This window comes from Gasterosteus aculeatus, chromosome 1 (assembly GCF_964276395.1).
Source record: "Gasterosteus aculeatus chromosome 1, fGasAcu3.hap1.1, whole genome shotgun sequence".
NCBI lineage: Eukaryota > Metazoa > Chordata > Actinopteri > Perciformes > Gasterosteidae > Gasterosteus > Gasterosteus aculeatus.
This window is the reverse complement of record NC_135688.1, coordinates 18,426,272-18,442,450: the sequence shown is the minus strand read 5'-3', so window position 1 is coordinate 18,442,450 and position 16,179 is coordinate 18,426,272. Positions and strand designations below refer to the sequence as shown.

Genomic DNA, 16,179 nt, shown 5'->3' with positions numbered 1-16,179 from the left:
GGGTGAATATTTGTACTTGACTATTTGTTTCTGATAAAGACAAACCCGTGATAGAGACGATTCATTTTCAAATTTTATTTTGTGTTTTTGAAACGAGCAGAAATGCATGTGCTGAACTATAACAGACATCATCATCATCATCGTATGACATGACTTTTAGCTGACGTTGTGCTTTAACATTCCTCAAAGTATGGCCTGTCAATACAAAGGGAGTTGTATTGCATCTTCAATTTGATCCAAAAGAAGAGCGTTTGGATTTAACATAATTAATTGGACATGCAGATGTTTTCCTCGGACCCTAAATCAGTGATTTAGGGAAATAGTTTGGAGCCAAATGAGCTAGCTAGCTCTATCTGAAGCCGGGACTGTGGGAGCTCCACTGGCTTTCCTTCGTCCGATTATGGGCAAAAGGTGACGTCAACAGGTGGAGTGGAAGACCCCACCCACCTTGCCGCCTCGGCCGGCCAGTTTGTTGTATTCGGCGACAGCTTTCTCAGTCTGCAGGACCCTGACTTCAACGCCTTTCTGCGTCACAAAGTCCAGCGTGGAGGAAGGGACCTGAGAGGAGACAGAATCACGGCGCGTCTCCACAGAGACGCTTTTCTTGAGTATTTCTACACCAAACAAAACAAATTAAAGTACCTCAAAAGGGAAGATTTGCCTTAAAAAAATGTTTTAGCTAATCTCCAGTTTATCCAGTTTTAACATTGAAGGGAGAGCACATTGATGCAAAACCAATAATTGAATCTAAATGATGGTAAAAGACATTTTAAATAAAGAGTACTTTTTAGCTTGCATTGTGTACTTCTACTGAAGTAAAGATGTGCATTCATCACTTGGAGCTGAGTCATTTAACTTATTAAAATCAGCAATGGATCTGACAATTTGGCCCCGACGACCACTAACTGCTGGACCATTGACCCTTAAAGTTGACGGAACGCTGAAGTTATTTCTTCTTCTGTCTCATCCAAATATCATTTCATTATAAACTGCTGATTCCTGGCTGAGTGAGTTGGCCCTTTCTGTCGGTCTATTTTACCTGCAGGGCTTCATTCATGCCTCTGCCGATGACCAGCAAATCGATTCCCTTCTTCAGCACCTCCTCCAGGTCGGCAGGCTGGACTCCCGGGGCATGCTGGGAAAAGGTATGATGATAGTGTCAACTGGTCCTGCGTGTGTGTTTTGTTGGGATCCATGGTTGGGGTTCCACACACCTCGGTCCCTGTCTCCCTCCAGTCCCAGGCCCGGCTGCCTCCGGGCCAGACCTTACAGTCCTTGTAGCTGGAGGAGCATCCCTTCACCTTCATGTGGCCCCAGGAAAGGGAGGCGATCTCTGGGGAGGACATGTCATGTGGGGCAGCCTGCTGTAAGACGAGGGGGAGAAGAGTTTGCTCTGTGAAGAGAAAATAAAATAAAAGTTAACGCAAAAGAAGATAAAAACATACAAGCACAAATTAACAATATAATCAGATAAGTATGCATTGAGATGGAGGCCCTTTCTCAATATGCGTTCTTGTATTGACTCGTGAAAAATCATCATTCGCAGAGTATTCGAATACCCGGATGTGACTCGCCCCGCCCATTTGACCGGGAAGACTTGTCCGTTCTTGTGAGAGCCAAATATCCCAGAATGCATTTCACCTCAGCAACAGGCAACTATGGCAAAGGTAAAAAAGCAACTAAGTCAAATTAACTAATTTAAATCACTGAATGTAATTGTAGGACGTTTACAGGTGTTAGTTGTTTAATCTATATTTCTGTGGTTGGTTTGTCAACATTGAGCCTCCTCAGCTACGAGCTCCAGTATGTCGTAGATGTATATTCTGTATGTGTCGATGTGAGGCGTAGCGTTAGTTAACGGGACCGTCAGAGCTCTCCGGCAGCGGGCGGTCGGCCTCATCTCGGCCCGCAGAGAGCAGCCTGTTCTCCGCAACTCTTCTGTGAAATGTTTTTCTGAGTAAAAAGCCTAAATGATCCACTGGCAGTTCCGCCGATAGCGCTAGGAGCTATTTCCGTCCTGGCTCCGTACTCACCAACCCGTTAACAAACCGAGTAAAAGTGGGATGACTAATCAAAAAACATAAGCAGGTTAAAAATACCTACAGTTGCAGGCGCACTAATGCTCCCGTCGGTGGCTAGTTTAGTTTGCGCAGCGTAGCACCGGGCTGAAGTACCGGACCGATCCACGAGCTCCTCTGACCGCCAGCAGAGTGACGCCGAGTGCGAAAAGTGATCGGATCCTCTTTCAGAACGGCACAAGCCGATCTCAGTTGGGTATTTAGCAGCATGCAAATTGCACGTAACGTTAAATGAGTATCTTCATGACCATGGGTTTGCCGTAAATGTTTTTTTCTGTGTATGTCGTGACATTCAGCTTCTGTAGCTTGGACATATTCTGTAATATCTCGATGTTCGTTTCAATAGTTTGTATCCTATGCATGAAAAAAATAAAGTCCTTGCATACAAGTTAATAAATGTGTTTTCTGTTGTGGTTTTTATTGACAGAATCAATAGATTTCCTCTCCCTTGAGAATGCAATATTACTTAACTGATTTAATTTGAATTTAAAATGACCGGAAAATGTTCTTCCCTCAGCCTGAAATATTATGCTCCGGAGGAGAAGCGGATCTTAAATTAAATGAAAAAAGATCTTCCGTATCTGTACTTTGTACGTTTTTCGGAACGTACAAAGTGCCCTCGTAGCCCAGATCGTCCCATTTCAGAGCCCGCTCGGTTCAGACTATGCGGTTGTTGGAGGACCAGCCCAGGTCTACCGTGAAGGCTCGAGGCTACAAGGATGCATCCTAGTCCTTGAGGTATTTCCTGAACCTTGAATCATCTGCACGCTTGTGATGTGGGTCACTGGGGTGTGCGGCCACCTACTCACAGAAGTGTAGGCCTTCTGTGTGAGCTCCCTCTGCTCAGCACTGAACTGCTCTGTCCTTTTGGGTGAGGTACTGACCGTCCAGCTCCCGCATCTCCTGAAAGGTGTAATGCTCAAATCCTCTCTCTGGCCGTAGATACACCTGTGGATGTTGGCCTCAAGGAGACTGGAGACTTGTGGGAAGAGGTAGTCCAAAAATAAATGGACAATGACACCAGATGGAGTATGGAGTAGCGCAAATAAAGTTAAAACTTTTTTACTGAGATGTTGAAAATGAACTAGCTGAAAAGTTACGTGAGGTAAGTCTTAGCCAGCTCGCTTGCTAGCAGATGTTAACTCTCCTCCAAACGACAAAAGAGCTTAATGAATAATTATTGCTAAGAAGACATTACATTTCATTTCATTTAGCTGACGTTTTTATCCAAAGCGACTTACAATAAGTGCATTCAACCATAGGGATACAAACTCAGGAGAACAAGAAACAAGAAAGTGCAATTTCATCAAATAAGCCAATTTGCTATAGATAAGTGTACAATTTAAGTGCTACAATTTGTTAGTCTTTAGTGGAGGTAGAGTCTGAAGAGGTGTGTCTTTAGTTTGTGGCGGAAGATGTGAAGGCTCTCTGCAGTCCTGGTGTCTTCAGAGAGCTCGTTCCACCATTTCGGAGCCAGGACAGCAAAGAGTCGTGATCTAGTCGAGTGTTTTGCTCTCAGTGAGGGAGGGACAAGCAGTTTTGCAGATGCAGAGCGGAGTGTGCGGGTCGGGATTTGACCATGTCCTGGATGTAGACTGGACCCGATCCATTCACAGCATGGTACGTGAGCACCAATGTTTTGAACTGGATGCGGGCAGCGAACGGGCAGACAAAAGACCAAGAACTGTAACACCTGACAAACAATAGTGTTAAATAAGTACTTTCTGGTCTTTGCCCCTTCCCATTTCACTGACAATGCCGTCAAAGTGTTCAGTCAGAAGTCAGAATCAATGGATACAGCTAATTGGATTTAGAAGCACATTTTAAACAAAATGAAATTAACTCAAAAGAAATTACTTGTAATATGTATGTCTGAAAAGATGCATCATATTCAACAAAAAAATGTATTTACAAAGCAGCCTAAAAACCAGTACAGAGGTTACTGGTTGTATACAGAGGTATATGTGAAGGTTAGTTGTTGCTGCTTTTTGGATAAAGACTGATACTTTTTGACAGGTGGAAGCAGTGAATCAGGGAAATAATCATTGTTTTGCTTCATGCAAGGGTCAAAGAGCGGCTCATTTAGAGAGAGATGGAATCAAGCACAGTCTTATGCTTTGAGCACCAACTTGTGGTTCTCAAAAAATACCCTGAGCTCTCTTGTCTAATAGTTTTTGTCTGTTCTGAATCTTTTGTGTGCATTCATTTATTTTTCATAACCACTTCTATGTGAGTCTAATAATATGTAGGATTCCCTAACAGGAACACGTTGTATATGTCAATGTGCACTTGGCTAAAATAAAGGTGTGTGTAGATAGTTGGGCTAAAGCTAGCTGCTAACAGCTAAAGCTCGTTGTGCACACGGTCAAGCGCACCGAACACACCGCTGCTGTCTCCCACTGGAACACGTCGCCCACCAGCGTTCACCGAGACTACTTTCAGTAAGTTCCCTTTGACTCAAGAAAGAGACCATTCTTGTAGGAATAATAACGTGTACACTATTAAGTTAACAATTCTAACGAAGCCAACTTGTTTTCGTCTATTTAAGGATCTATTTCACTGCAGCACCTGTTCTTTGATTAAGCTTGCTAACTGTTAGCTAAACTAATGCTAGCTGCTAATTAGCATATCAAACTATACTGTCTTTTGTTTTTAACTCTGCGTAATGGAAACTGGGTCGTGGCAACACTCGTATTCATCAATGTTTTAACTAGTGAATTAATGAGCTTTGGTCTAAAGTGACTTTCAGAAGCTGAAAACTGACCACATGGCGATAAGCGGCTAACTGACTGTTAACGACACGTCAGGACTCGGCTCCACGTTAGTTACCGTCACACTGTACTAGTTAATTATTAGTTAAACTAACATGCCAATGCAGTGCTTAAGTGGTAATATAATGAAGGTTAATAATGTCTCTTTCCTCAAACATAATTAGGCACATGTGTGCTGGTATCGTGGACACCGCTAACGTTGTTCGCCTTTGTTACAGCGCTTTTTCCCGTCGAGGTAGCGGAACTCGTAATTATTACTGCGCACTTATTCTGCTTTTACAGCGGCTTATAACTTCAGTGTGGACTGCACGTGTAATGTAAACCACACGTCTCCTCTCCGTTGTGGCCGCGGTTTCTGTCCTCTGGGTGAGTTCCGTACACGGAGCACGGAGGGTTTTCATCGTCGGTGTGAGACGCCGTCTAGGAAAGCATATACCGATACTCTTATAAAGACAATTGATATTGAAATGCGCCTGCTAGTTAAACGTGAAATGTATCGACCTTGAAACGTTAGTTCGCATTGGACCAACGCGTACCACGTGTCCGGAAGTAAACAAGGCGACGCATTTGCAAACACGCGTTTAACGTGAATGTCGCAAACAAAATTGTACCGGTGGTACATTGTCGCTATTTTACACTGTTGTTGTTTTATTTGGGGTTAATAAATTTGTAGTTCAGTCCGCAAACCATCCGTGAGAGTGTCTGTGAGGGGAATGACTTCCTCATCTCCGACGTGATGTCGCTATCGCTTCTCGGCCTTTTGGCTAAGATCAAGTGTAGTATCTGTTCTTATCAGTTTAATATCTGATACGTCCCCTACCCGGGGACCATATATTAAATTGATTTTTGGAATAGGGAGATGGAATAGGGGCTTGCTCCGTCCACTCCACGCATCGACCTGGTATTGCAGTACCTCCAGGAACGGTGCACCCCCCAAACGTGTCTAAAACAACTTCCCCAGTAACAGTGTGCGTTGGTGTGATTGATAGTTGATGCATTGGTAAACTTAAAGGCATCAGGACAGAATGTCAGTGGTTTTATTAAAGTTGAGACTGCAGAGAATAGATGAGGGAGATTGTTATTACCGTGATAGCACGGTAAGTGCTATCATCAAAAAGATTCATCTTCAATCCGTTGTCATTTCTTCAATTTGTCTGATCTGTATCTAATGTAACACACAACAATCAGTCATCATGGAGGTAATTGTTACAGGTACCAGGATCGGTACCAAGTAGATGATGTGATTCTGTAGACCGGACACACAAATGACACACAGCTCTTACACGTCTGTCATTGCGCCTCGCTCAGCAGAATGAGGAAACGTCACTCGTGACGTTGTGGTCGCAAATTCTTTCACTGCCGTAAAGCCAGTCTAAAGCAAAACAGCGCGCCACTCTGACCCCTGCTGGCTACAGGGTGGGATGTACATTCGATAAAACAAGGGATTTCAGTTCCCTGGTTAGAACATTTCTATACAATATACTGTTCACTTCAGACATTGACACACGTGTGTAAACACATTGGTGGGTGTCACAATTCAATTAAGAACTGGACATGATTGTGTATCTATGAGAAACATGTAGTGCGATTACTACTCCAGACCAATAGGTGTCAGTGTGTGAGTAGAGCACAAGCAGTACACAAAGAAACAGGAAGTGGTTGAAATGCATTTGTAATTTTATTCTTTCCTTTGAATTCCAGATGAGGAACAAATCACTTTTGATTGCAGTTTTGCTTTGTCTCATGTGAACCTTCTGTTGAATTGTCACTCATTTGTTGGAGATAAATAGATGCAGCTGGCGATTTTAGGTTGTCTTTTCTTTTGAAAATACAGCATTGCATCATGGGAAATGATAGCATCGTTTATCAAGTAAAACGTATATTATCTTTGTCCCCCCTGGTAAATACGACTTTACTCTACATGAACTTCCTGCAGGTTGTTGGAGCTCTTCTAGTGTGTGTTGTGTTTGTGGTTGTCGTGATGGTCGGCACCATCGGTCAGCTTGGTGTGTGTGTGAAAGACTGCCCTGACTCTGATGTGTACAACTCATACTTACCTGGCAAGGGAGATACCATGATCAAGAAGGTGGTTCACCCAGGGCGAGGCTTAGCCATTGCACTCCGGTTGAGCTGACCTCTGCGAATTCCCCAAATGTGGGAATCTCGATTGCATAATTTCTGGTAGTGGGGGACTGCGTTCGCGCTCTCCCCTGATAACATGTCAAAGGAATAAACTATCAGTGACCATCCAGGATGGGAGAAGCAGTTATTGTGCTCCTCTGCTTCAAGTCTCTGGAAGCAACATATCATGTCCTTATGAGTCTGCTGTAGTAACGGTGAGATGAAACTTGACGCATGGAAGCTTTCCATCCAATTGTGTCACAGTTTCATGGTGCTTCTTTTGATCTACTTCGCCATCAAGTGTACAATAAATGAAAATACACCATGGCTTTGGTGTGTGACGCATTGAATAAATTGATGATTGTGATGCGTGATACATAACTTATGAACGTGTTAATATGGTGGTTCTCTTTATGTTCCAGCTGTTTTCTTGTGTGGCGTCATCAAGACAAATTGGCATTAAAGTTTTTCCTTTTCTCAGGTCGCCGTTGTGCAGCACGGCCCCCTCAAGTTCACCTGATGAGCGCCGTTGCTCGGTGGAATACCAACGGGATCTCAGACGCCGTGTTTGACCTCAGAGGACAGGACGGCCTCAACACCTGCTGCCGGTGTTACGTCCCTACTGTTTTTTTAAACTACTGGTTTGCCTACACATTTGTGTTCACCTAACAGCGGCAGATGTTGTCTGCTTGTGTCACCTGATTTGTCACACATTCGCAAACAGATTGCTGAGAATGTTCAGAACGAAGTACGTTTCAAGAATGCTGTGCTACGCCGTCGACCACTCAAACCTTGAATGATTCCTCGATGTTTTCCTCATTTGTGAAACGTTGATCAAGGCATTGTCCGGCAGCCGCCTCACTGCCTGCCACATTCACTTGTTTCATCTTTAAATGAATGAGGCGATGAAAGTGTGCATCCAGATAACTCTGCAGCATAAATGCATCCTTTCCTCGCTATACCGCTTCTCCAGATCGTTGATGATCTTTGTCTTCATCTCGGACAGTTGAGCGAGCAGAAGGTGTTTTAAAGGCAGTACAGCCGACGCGGTTGGATATTTGTCAGTTAAAAGTGCTACTGTTGCCACTTTAAAGGGTTAAAGGACCTTCTTGCACCTGCAATAAACTATAAAATTATAACCAGCTTGTAGTGCTGTAAAAGGCCATCATACCTTCCACTTATCTGGTATTTCAGACGGGTAACGCGCCTCCCGACTATACATTAAAAAATAAGGAGTATTTCGTTGTTAACTGCTTTTTTGTTCATAGTCCAAATACAGTTGGCTGTATGAATTTGTCCCAGTCACTTGGGTGGTCCTGCTCAATTTTCTGCACAGCTCTGAAATCACAAAAAGGAAATCAGTCATTCTCCATGGATAGTATATCACAAGCGGTTTTATCTGAATATATTTAGTAGAATAGTCCTATTTTTACCCTTGAATTGTGACATTTAGATTTTCCACCAAGCCATTGGTTTGACGGTGGTAGGGAGCACACAGGCTTCTGGCAATGCCAAGATTTTCATACAATCCTGTGTTTATCTAGAATATGCATAGAGGGGAAAAAACATGGTGCTTTTTCCATTGTTGATGTGACAAAAACAAATACACAAATGTTATTTGTCTCAGAATTAAACTTACTTTGTTGACTAATTCTTTGCCACGGTCGGTCAGAATGCGTTTTGGGGCGCCATACTTGTAAAAGAAATCAATCATGCACAGTGTGACTTCTGCTCCCCTTTGCTTTTAGCGGGTAGACTTCTAGCCACTTTGTAAAGTACTCCACCATCACACATATGTACATATAACCATTGTTGGTGCATTTCAGCTTGCTAACTAGATCCATTCCCACAAGTTCAAAGGGCCTTAGAAGGGGCCTAGATCTGAAAATGCAAACCAAAGCTTAACACCAACAATACTGTACGTGTAAGAGCCTGAAGTGTGTGTATATTGTTTAATTGGACTTTCTTATATTGAGGATATATTGTATTGTTATATGTGTTGGCTTGACGCTCCTTTTATTTTCCTGCTTATATTGACGTCATGTTGGCAGCAGGTGCAACTGAGATGAGCTGATTAGGCACGAGTGCAATTTTTTTTCAATACCACAATGAGCCCGAATATCGCTGGCATGAAACCTCACAAAGATGTTCGCTTCTAGTTCAGTAACTATAACTTTGGCAAGATGATGACGCTGCTCAACTTTTTTTTCTTTTTTTTCTGCGGCACTGGTAATAAAGTTCCCCATCTAGGGATTTATATTACATTTGAAATCAAATTTTAAAAATCGTTAGGAAATGATACCATACAGTCGTATGGGTGGCCTTGCTTATCACTTTGTCTTTTAAGAACGTATTGCTGATTCCGGTTGAAATTAGCAGGATAGTTCTTCACACGTAGCAGTGGAGTAGTGCTCACTTATACAATTGTAATCGCCGCAATGGATATGTGATTCATTCTGAAAGTTATCAGCAATATGTTTGCGATTGTGACGACTCAGGTGACCGAGGCAGACAACATCTGCCGCTGTTAGGTGAGCACAAACATGCACGCGTAGGCAAACCAGTAGGTTTGAAAAAAACAAAAACAGTAGGGACGTAACACCGGCTTCGGTTTGGAGAGACTGGACGAGGATGTCCGGGGCCCTGCCAATGTCCCTCTGACCAGCTGCTGTGGTTGGAATACCTGTTCAGGCAGAGCACGGGTACGGACCCTTCTCTCTGAAGGACACCGTCAAGGATGGACCTTGTCCAGAGGAGGAGGTTCAGCATGGGCAGCCCGATCCAGATCCAGGGGCCGACGAGGCGTACCAGAGCGACGGGGAGGCTCGTGCCATCCTGCCCCACATTAACCTCACCAGCAATGAAACCCCAGTGTTCACCCTCCAGCATCTGTGAGTATATGTAAATCTGGTAGAATAAAATATGAGGCATTGATTGCTGGACAATGTTCTCATTATTATAAGTTTATATGATAGCTTGTCAACACTCCAAAACCTGCTTCGAAAGGCTGGAAAAGTTCTGCTGTGCTATAAATCAGACCAGCTGACTCTTTCCGCTGAGCAGATGAACGAGGTCCTTGAAGTCTGGAACAAAGTGGAGGAGCACGAGAAGCAGCCGCAGCAGTTCAACCAGCTGTAAAGAACTTACTGGAGCATCGGCCTGTACTGCAGCACAAAGAGAACATCTGGTTGATGCTGCTGCGATCCAGAGGGACGCAGCCCTCCAGGACCCGATTTGGAGGACACATCTGATTCGCCCTTTGCAGCCCAGCATATCCCATCGTGCAGTGCGGGCCGACGAGGATTTAATGTATTCAAGATGGAAGCAGTTCAGCCGACAGCGGGGAAGAGTCCCCCTTAAATGTAACATAATATAATGCACTCGAATATTTACAGATATAAATGTTATATAACATCACATCTTAACATATTGAATTACTAGGTTTTTTTTTTCGCTTTTGTTTTTTTTGGATGAAACCGGTCATAGAGAGCATGTCCTTCTGTAGTTTTTGTTACAGGATGGGCCAATATCCACGGATTGGCATCTTCTGGCGATGGTCCAACGAGGGAATGACCGCTTAGGTTGTTCACCCGCGGCATTTTCAGCTCCAATTTTTTCTCTGAAGCAAGTGCCAAGTTCTCCTTTGTTTGGGGACACAAGCGTCCTTCATTCGGTTGGAAAAACGGTTGTTTGCTTCAATTGTTCGTGTGTCTGGCTACAGAAACCTCTGATATGAAGCATGTGGGAAATGCTTTGAAGCTAAGCAGTCCATCAACGTGGTCACTGGCAGACTGCCCACAACAGGAAGTTTACGTAGTAAACTACTCCATGACTGCAGGAGAAATGCAATATACCACCTGTTAATTAAATAAAAACATAAGCGTATTCAAGATAACTGGAGGTGAGACTTTTTTAATTTTTTTTTATCTGTAGCTTCAGAAATAGTTTTGGATAAACCTCTGAAGTTCAGAAGCTCTTCCAACTTGTTAATTAAGTAAGTGATTGATCCCTCATCACTGACCCCAAGTGCAATGCATTGGTCCTGTAGGTCTTTCTTTTGTGGCTATGAGTTTAAAAAAAAAAAAAAAAAGAGAATTGGGTTTAGTAGATATTAACGACAACAATAACTACCATCAATCTTATAAGTTCATACCTTCTTTGATCCAACAGTGACAATGCGGTCTTCATCCACCTTTCTTCCGGACACATTGACATTCTCTTTCCTCCCCCATCCATGGAGCAAGGGTAGAATATTATGTATCTGTTGTTTGAATTGGTTTTTGGTTGATGATCTTGGAGATAATTTTAAACAATAATTGGTATTATGTTTGACATTCAACAATACGATTTTGTTTAGGGGTCGTCGTGGCGCGTAGTAGAGAGGGTGCGCTGGGAACCACATGGTTGGTGGCTTGAGTCCTGGCTGCCCCATGTTCCACGTCGAAGTGTCCCTGAGCAAGACACCTAACCCCTAATTGCTTCCTTGGCAAAATGTAAAAGCCATGGGTTAAAAATGTTAAGGCTGGCGGATGCTTCTCGTCTGCGTATTTACGCACCGTTGCGTCAATGCACTCGTTTCAATTCATGATTCTAAAAGGCTTGCGTGTGTTGCAGAGCGATTCACCTCCAGAACAACAGGTGGAGTAAAGTGTTTTGTTGAAGACGACCTAGAGAGTCACGTCTTTGTATGTGGAAGTTGTTGGTTTGTTTATTTATTTATCATAGACTTTATTGCCCCGTGCATCGCCACTGCTGCTTTTCATCGCGGACACATTTGTCCCGTATTTTCCTCCACAACTTTGTGCACCTCTCGACCGGCAAACCGGCGTTTGTGGAGATCTCCCTCCATGAATCAGAGGCCATCCGCACGTCCTTATAGGCCGCCAATGACGGCTTGTATTAGCGGTCATGTTTACGCATTACTTCCGACAAAAGCTCTTCAATCTGATCCGTTCTCTCGTAAACATTCTTCGTTTTAATAATGGCGGTATTGTGCTATGAATCCGGAAATGTGAGACTCCGTAAAGGATGTAGTTAGCAGACCAATCGCAGCCTTGTGCGCTGCAGGAGACTTGAAGGTCACTTGCATAGCTTTCGACGCACGCAAGGAGGTGTGAAAAGACACGCAAGGGACTCTTGCGTCTGTGTGTCCTTGCGTCTCTCTGAAAACGCACAAGCATAAACTAGGCTTTAGTAGCTTTGGATAAAAGCATCAGCTAAATAACCTGTAATGTTTAAAAAGGGCGTCCGGAAATAGAATAATGGTCAACGGTATACTGTTTCAATAGTATTTTTGGACCACAAGGACAGTCATGATCCATCGACAAAACCTTCAATGGACATTTCAAGATCATTTACATGTTTGAGGATTAAAAAATTAGTAGAAAAAAATGGCCAAAGAAAACCGCTGTCTACAAAAGAATACATGTAAAGTTCAATACAACCATGTGAAAAATATCTTTAACCTTTTATCATATTGCTTTAGTTGTCATTTATTATTTTTTGTTAAGCCGTTTGGCTGAAAGCCTTCAGATTTAGCTAACCTGCCGTTCACATCATAGGAAGGGATGATGGGATAGGATATGATGGGAACATGTTGATAATCAGAGACGCAGGGCAACGCTAAAACAATATAGGGACATATGCATCGGCCGCACATGCTAGATAACCTCAACAAATAAAACGATAACCCATTTTCCAGTGACGGCTAGTGGTCGGACGGTTTGGCCCTCTTCAGACTTTGAACAAATACAGAATCCCTTTGTGTTCATTTCTAAAGCCTCACATTTAGACACACATTGCTTTATTTAAGACACTGTGCTACTTGCAGGTCGCTGTGTTGTGCCAGATTCTCAATAAAGTTAGAAAAAACTATTTATGGCAAACCCACGGTTGTGAAGATACTCATTAACATGTCATTTGCATGAGGAGGAGGGGGCGGGTCCATGTTCCTACTGAAAAGAGAAAAGAGACACCCAGCGTAACTGAGTTCCTTTGCTCCTTTTGTTTTGTGTGATCATGAACTAACTTTACATTTAGTCTTGTTTTATGGAGCAGCACGAAGCAGCATCAAGCTGAAGGAGGAGGACGTTCAAACTCCAGCAAATCATCTCTCAGCGAGCAGCCGGCCACCACAAAATGACCTCAGAGAGAAGCAGCAACACCAAAGAGAAGCAGAAACAGTGACCCCAAAGAAAAATATTTGAGTAATATGAACAAAACTAGCAAGAAATGAACAAAAAGATACCAAATTCAACCAAAAAATGCAAAGTATTTACAAAGCAGCCTAAAAACCAGTACAGAGGTTCAAAATGACAAATAGATATATATATATTTGAAAGTTAGTTGTTGCTGCTTTTTGGATAAGGACAGATACATGACAGGTGGAAGCAGTGAATCAGAGAAATAATCATTGTTTTGCTTCATGCAAGGGTCAAAGAGCGGCTCATTTAGAGAGAGATGGAATCAAACACAGTCTTATGCTTTGAGCTCCAACTTGTGGTTCTCAAAAATACCCTGAGCTCTCTTGTCTAATAATTTTTGTCTGTTCTGAATCTTGTGTGTGCATTCATTTATAACCACCTTCATAACCACTTCTATGTAAGTCTAATAATATGTAGGATTCCTTAAGCGCACCGAACACACCGCTGCTGTCTCCCACTGGAACACGTCGCCCACCAGCGTTCACCAAGACTACTTTCAGTAAGTTCCCTTTGCCTCAAGAAAGAGACCATTCTTGTAGGAATAATAGCGTGTACACTATTAAGTTAACAATTCTAATGAAGCCGACTTGTTTTCGTCTATTTAAGGGTCTATTTCACTGCAGCACCTGTTCTTTGATTAAGCTTGCTAACTGTTAGCTAAACTAATGCTAGCTGCTAATTAGCATATCAAACTAAACTGTCTTTTGTTTTTAACTCTGCGTAATGGAAACTGGGTCGTGGCAACACTCGTATTCATCAATGGCTCGTTGGTTTTAACTAGTGATTTAATGAGCTTTGGTCTAAAGTGACTTGAAGCTGAAACCGTCTAGGAAAGCATATACCGATACTCGTATAAAGATAATTGATATTTAATTGTGTCTGCTAGTTAGACGTGATATTTATCGGCGTTGTAACGTTACCTCGCATTGGACTAACGCGCACCACGTGTCCGGAAGTGAACAAGGAGACGCATTTGCAAACACACGTTTAGCGTGAATGTCGCAAACAAAATCGTACCGGTGGTACATTGTCGCAATTTTACACTCTTATTGTTTTATTTGGGGTTAATAAATTTGTAGTTCAGTCTGCAAACCATCCGTGAGAGTGTCAGTGAGGGGAATGACTTCCTCATCTCCGACATGATGTCGCTATCGCTTCTCGGCCTTTTGGCTAAGATCAAGTGTAGTATCTGTTCTTATCAGTTTAATATCTGATACGTCCCCTACCCGGGGACCATATATTAAATTGATTTTTGGAATAGGGAGATGGAATAGGGGCTTGCTCCGTCCACTCCACGCATCGACCTGGTATTGCAGTACCTCCAGGAACGGTGCACCCCCCCCAAACGTGTCTAAAACAACTTCACCAGTAACAGCGTGCGTTGGTGTGATTGATAGTTGATGCATTGGTAAACTTAAAGGCATCAGGACAGAATGTCAGTGGTTTTATTAAAGTTGAGACTGCAGAGAATAGATGAGGGAGATTGTTATTACCGTGATAGCACGGTAAGTGCTATCATCAAAAAGATTCATCTTCAATCCGTTGTCATTTCTTCAATTTGTCTGATCTGTATCTAATGTAACACACAACAATCAGTCATCATGGAGGTAATTGTTACAGGTACCAGGATTGGTACCAAGTAGATGATGTGATTCTGTAGACCGGACACACAAATGACACACAGCTCTTACACGTCTGTCATTGCGCCTCGCTCAGCAGAATGAGGAAACGTCACTCGTGACGTTGTGGTCGCAAATTCTTTCACTGCCGTAAAGCCAGTCTAAAGCAAAACAGCGCGCCACTCTGACCCCTGCTGGCTACAGGGTGGGATGTACATTCGATAAAACAAGGGATTTCAGTTCCCTGGTTAGAACATTTCTATACAATATACTGTTCACTTCAGACATTGACACACGTGTGTAAACACATTGGTGGGTGTCACAATTCAATTAAGAACTTGAGATGATTGTGTATCTATGAGAAACATGTAGTGCGATTACTACTCCAGACCAATAGGTGTCAGTGTGTCAGTACAGCACAAGCAGTACACAAAGAAACAGGAAGTGGTTGAAATGAAAGAACGCATTTGTAATTTTATTCTTTCCTTTGAATTCCAGATGAGGAACAAATAACTTTTGATTGCAGTTTTGCTTTGTCTCATGTGAACCTTCTGTTGAATTGTCACTCATTTGTTGGAGATAAATAGATGCAGCTGGCGATTTTAGGTTGTCTTTTCTTTTGAAAATACAGCATTGCATCATGGGAAATGATAGCATCGTTTATCAAGTAAAACGTATATTATCTTTGTCCTCCCTGGTAAATACGACTTTACTCTACATGAACTTCCTGCAGGTTGTTGGAGCTCTTCTAGTGTGTGTTTGTGGTTGTCGTGATGGTCGGCACCATCGGTCAGCTTGGTGTGTGTGTGAAAGACTGCCCTGACTCTGATGTGTACAACTCATACTTACCTGGCAAGGGAGATACCATGATCAAGAAGGTGGTTCACCCAGGGCGAGGCTCAGCCATTGCACTCCGGTTGAGCTGACCTCTGCGAATTCCCCAAATGTGGGAATCTCGATTGCATAATTTCTGGTAGTGGGGGACTGCGTTCGCGCTCTCCCCTGATAACATGTCAATAGAAAAATATATTCTATTCAGTGATGGCAATGTGAGGCTTTCTGAACCAGTGAAGCTTACGAGCCTACCAGTATATTGTGGACATGACTATGAAAAGTTGAACCAATAAATCATCTTATAAACACATGGATTCCTCTCCTAGTGAGACAGGCAGACTGAATCGAGTAACGTTTAAAGTGCTAAGAAACAAACAAACACACATCCATACCGATTTGTACTTAAATCCAATGTGCAATTTCCAAGTATCGATACAATCGATTATGTACCATTTCAATCGATATATGTCGTCCGGAATGCCGATTTGCGGCGCACAGATCGATTCAATTGGATCGCAGGAATATTAATCGATTCACTGAATGAATTGTTACA

The 16,179-nt window shown here is 42.8% G+C and overlaps 2 protein-coding genes and 4 non-coding genes across 9 annotated transcripts; 5 read left to right on the top strand and 1 right to left on the bottom strand.

Moving 5' to 3' along the window:
* Window positions 1-60: 60 nt before the first annotated feature.
* On the bottom strand, window positions 61-2,340 carry aamdc (adipogenesis associated, Mth938 domain containing). Of its 4 annotated transcripts, none has more exons than XM_078087645.1 (4): window positions 2,100-2,340; window positions 1,215-1,393; window positions 1,040-1,135; window positions 61-558 (listed from the first exon to the last, which is right to left on the bottom strand). In XM_078087645.1, exons 2-4 carry the CDS (start codon window positions 1,344-1,346, stop codon window positions 418-420), a joined length of 369 nt encoding a protein of 122 aa, XP_077943771.1. In that variant the 5' UTR covers window positions 1,347-1,393; window positions 2,100-2,340; the 3' UTR covers window positions 61-417. The 4 variants fall into 4 exon arrangements, with proteins under 4 accessions (XP_077943771.1, XP_077943760.1, XP_077943768.1 ...); XM_078087634.1 differs by having other exon boundaries at window positions 61-585; window positions 2,104-2,340; XM_078087642.1 differs by having other exon boundaries at window positions 2,104-2,329.
* Window positions 1,631-10,862, top strand: LOC120828940 (uncharacterized). The gene is made up of 4 exons (XM_078090278.1): window positions 1,631-1,667; window positions 4,449-4,519; window positions 9,662-9,861; window positions 9,946-10,862. The coding sequence occupies exons 1-4, from the start codon at window positions 1,631-1,633 to the stop codon at window positions 10,106-10,108; spliced, it is 471 nt and encodes a 156-aa protein (XP_077946404.1). The 3' UTR covers window positions 10,109-10,862.
* Window positions 5,594-5,784, top strand: LOC120813823 (U2 spliceosomal RNA). Its single transcript, XR_005711054.1, has one exon. It is a non-coding gene; the product is annotated as a U2 spliceosomal RNA (small nuclear RNA).
* Window positions 6,899-7,062, top strand: LOC120813822 (U1 spliceosomal RNA). Its single transcript, XR_005711053.2, has one exon. It is a non-coding gene; the product is annotated as a U1 spliceosomal RNA (small nuclear RNA).
* Window positions 10,863-14,323: 3,461 nt separating the features above from the next.
* LOC120830147 (U2 spliceosomal RNA) lies at window positions 14,324-14,514 on the top strand. The gene has a single exon (XR_005713857.1). It is a non-coding gene; the product is annotated as a U2 spliceosomal RNA (small nuclear RNA).
* A 1,119-nt stretch (window positions 14,515-15,633) lies between these two features.
* On the top strand, window positions 15,634-15,797 carry LOC120830107 (U1 spliceosomal RNA). The gene has a single exon (XR_005713843.2). It is a non-coding gene; the product is annotated as a U1 spliceosomal RNA (small nuclear RNA).
* Window positions 15,798-16,179: the final 382 nt, after the last annotated feature.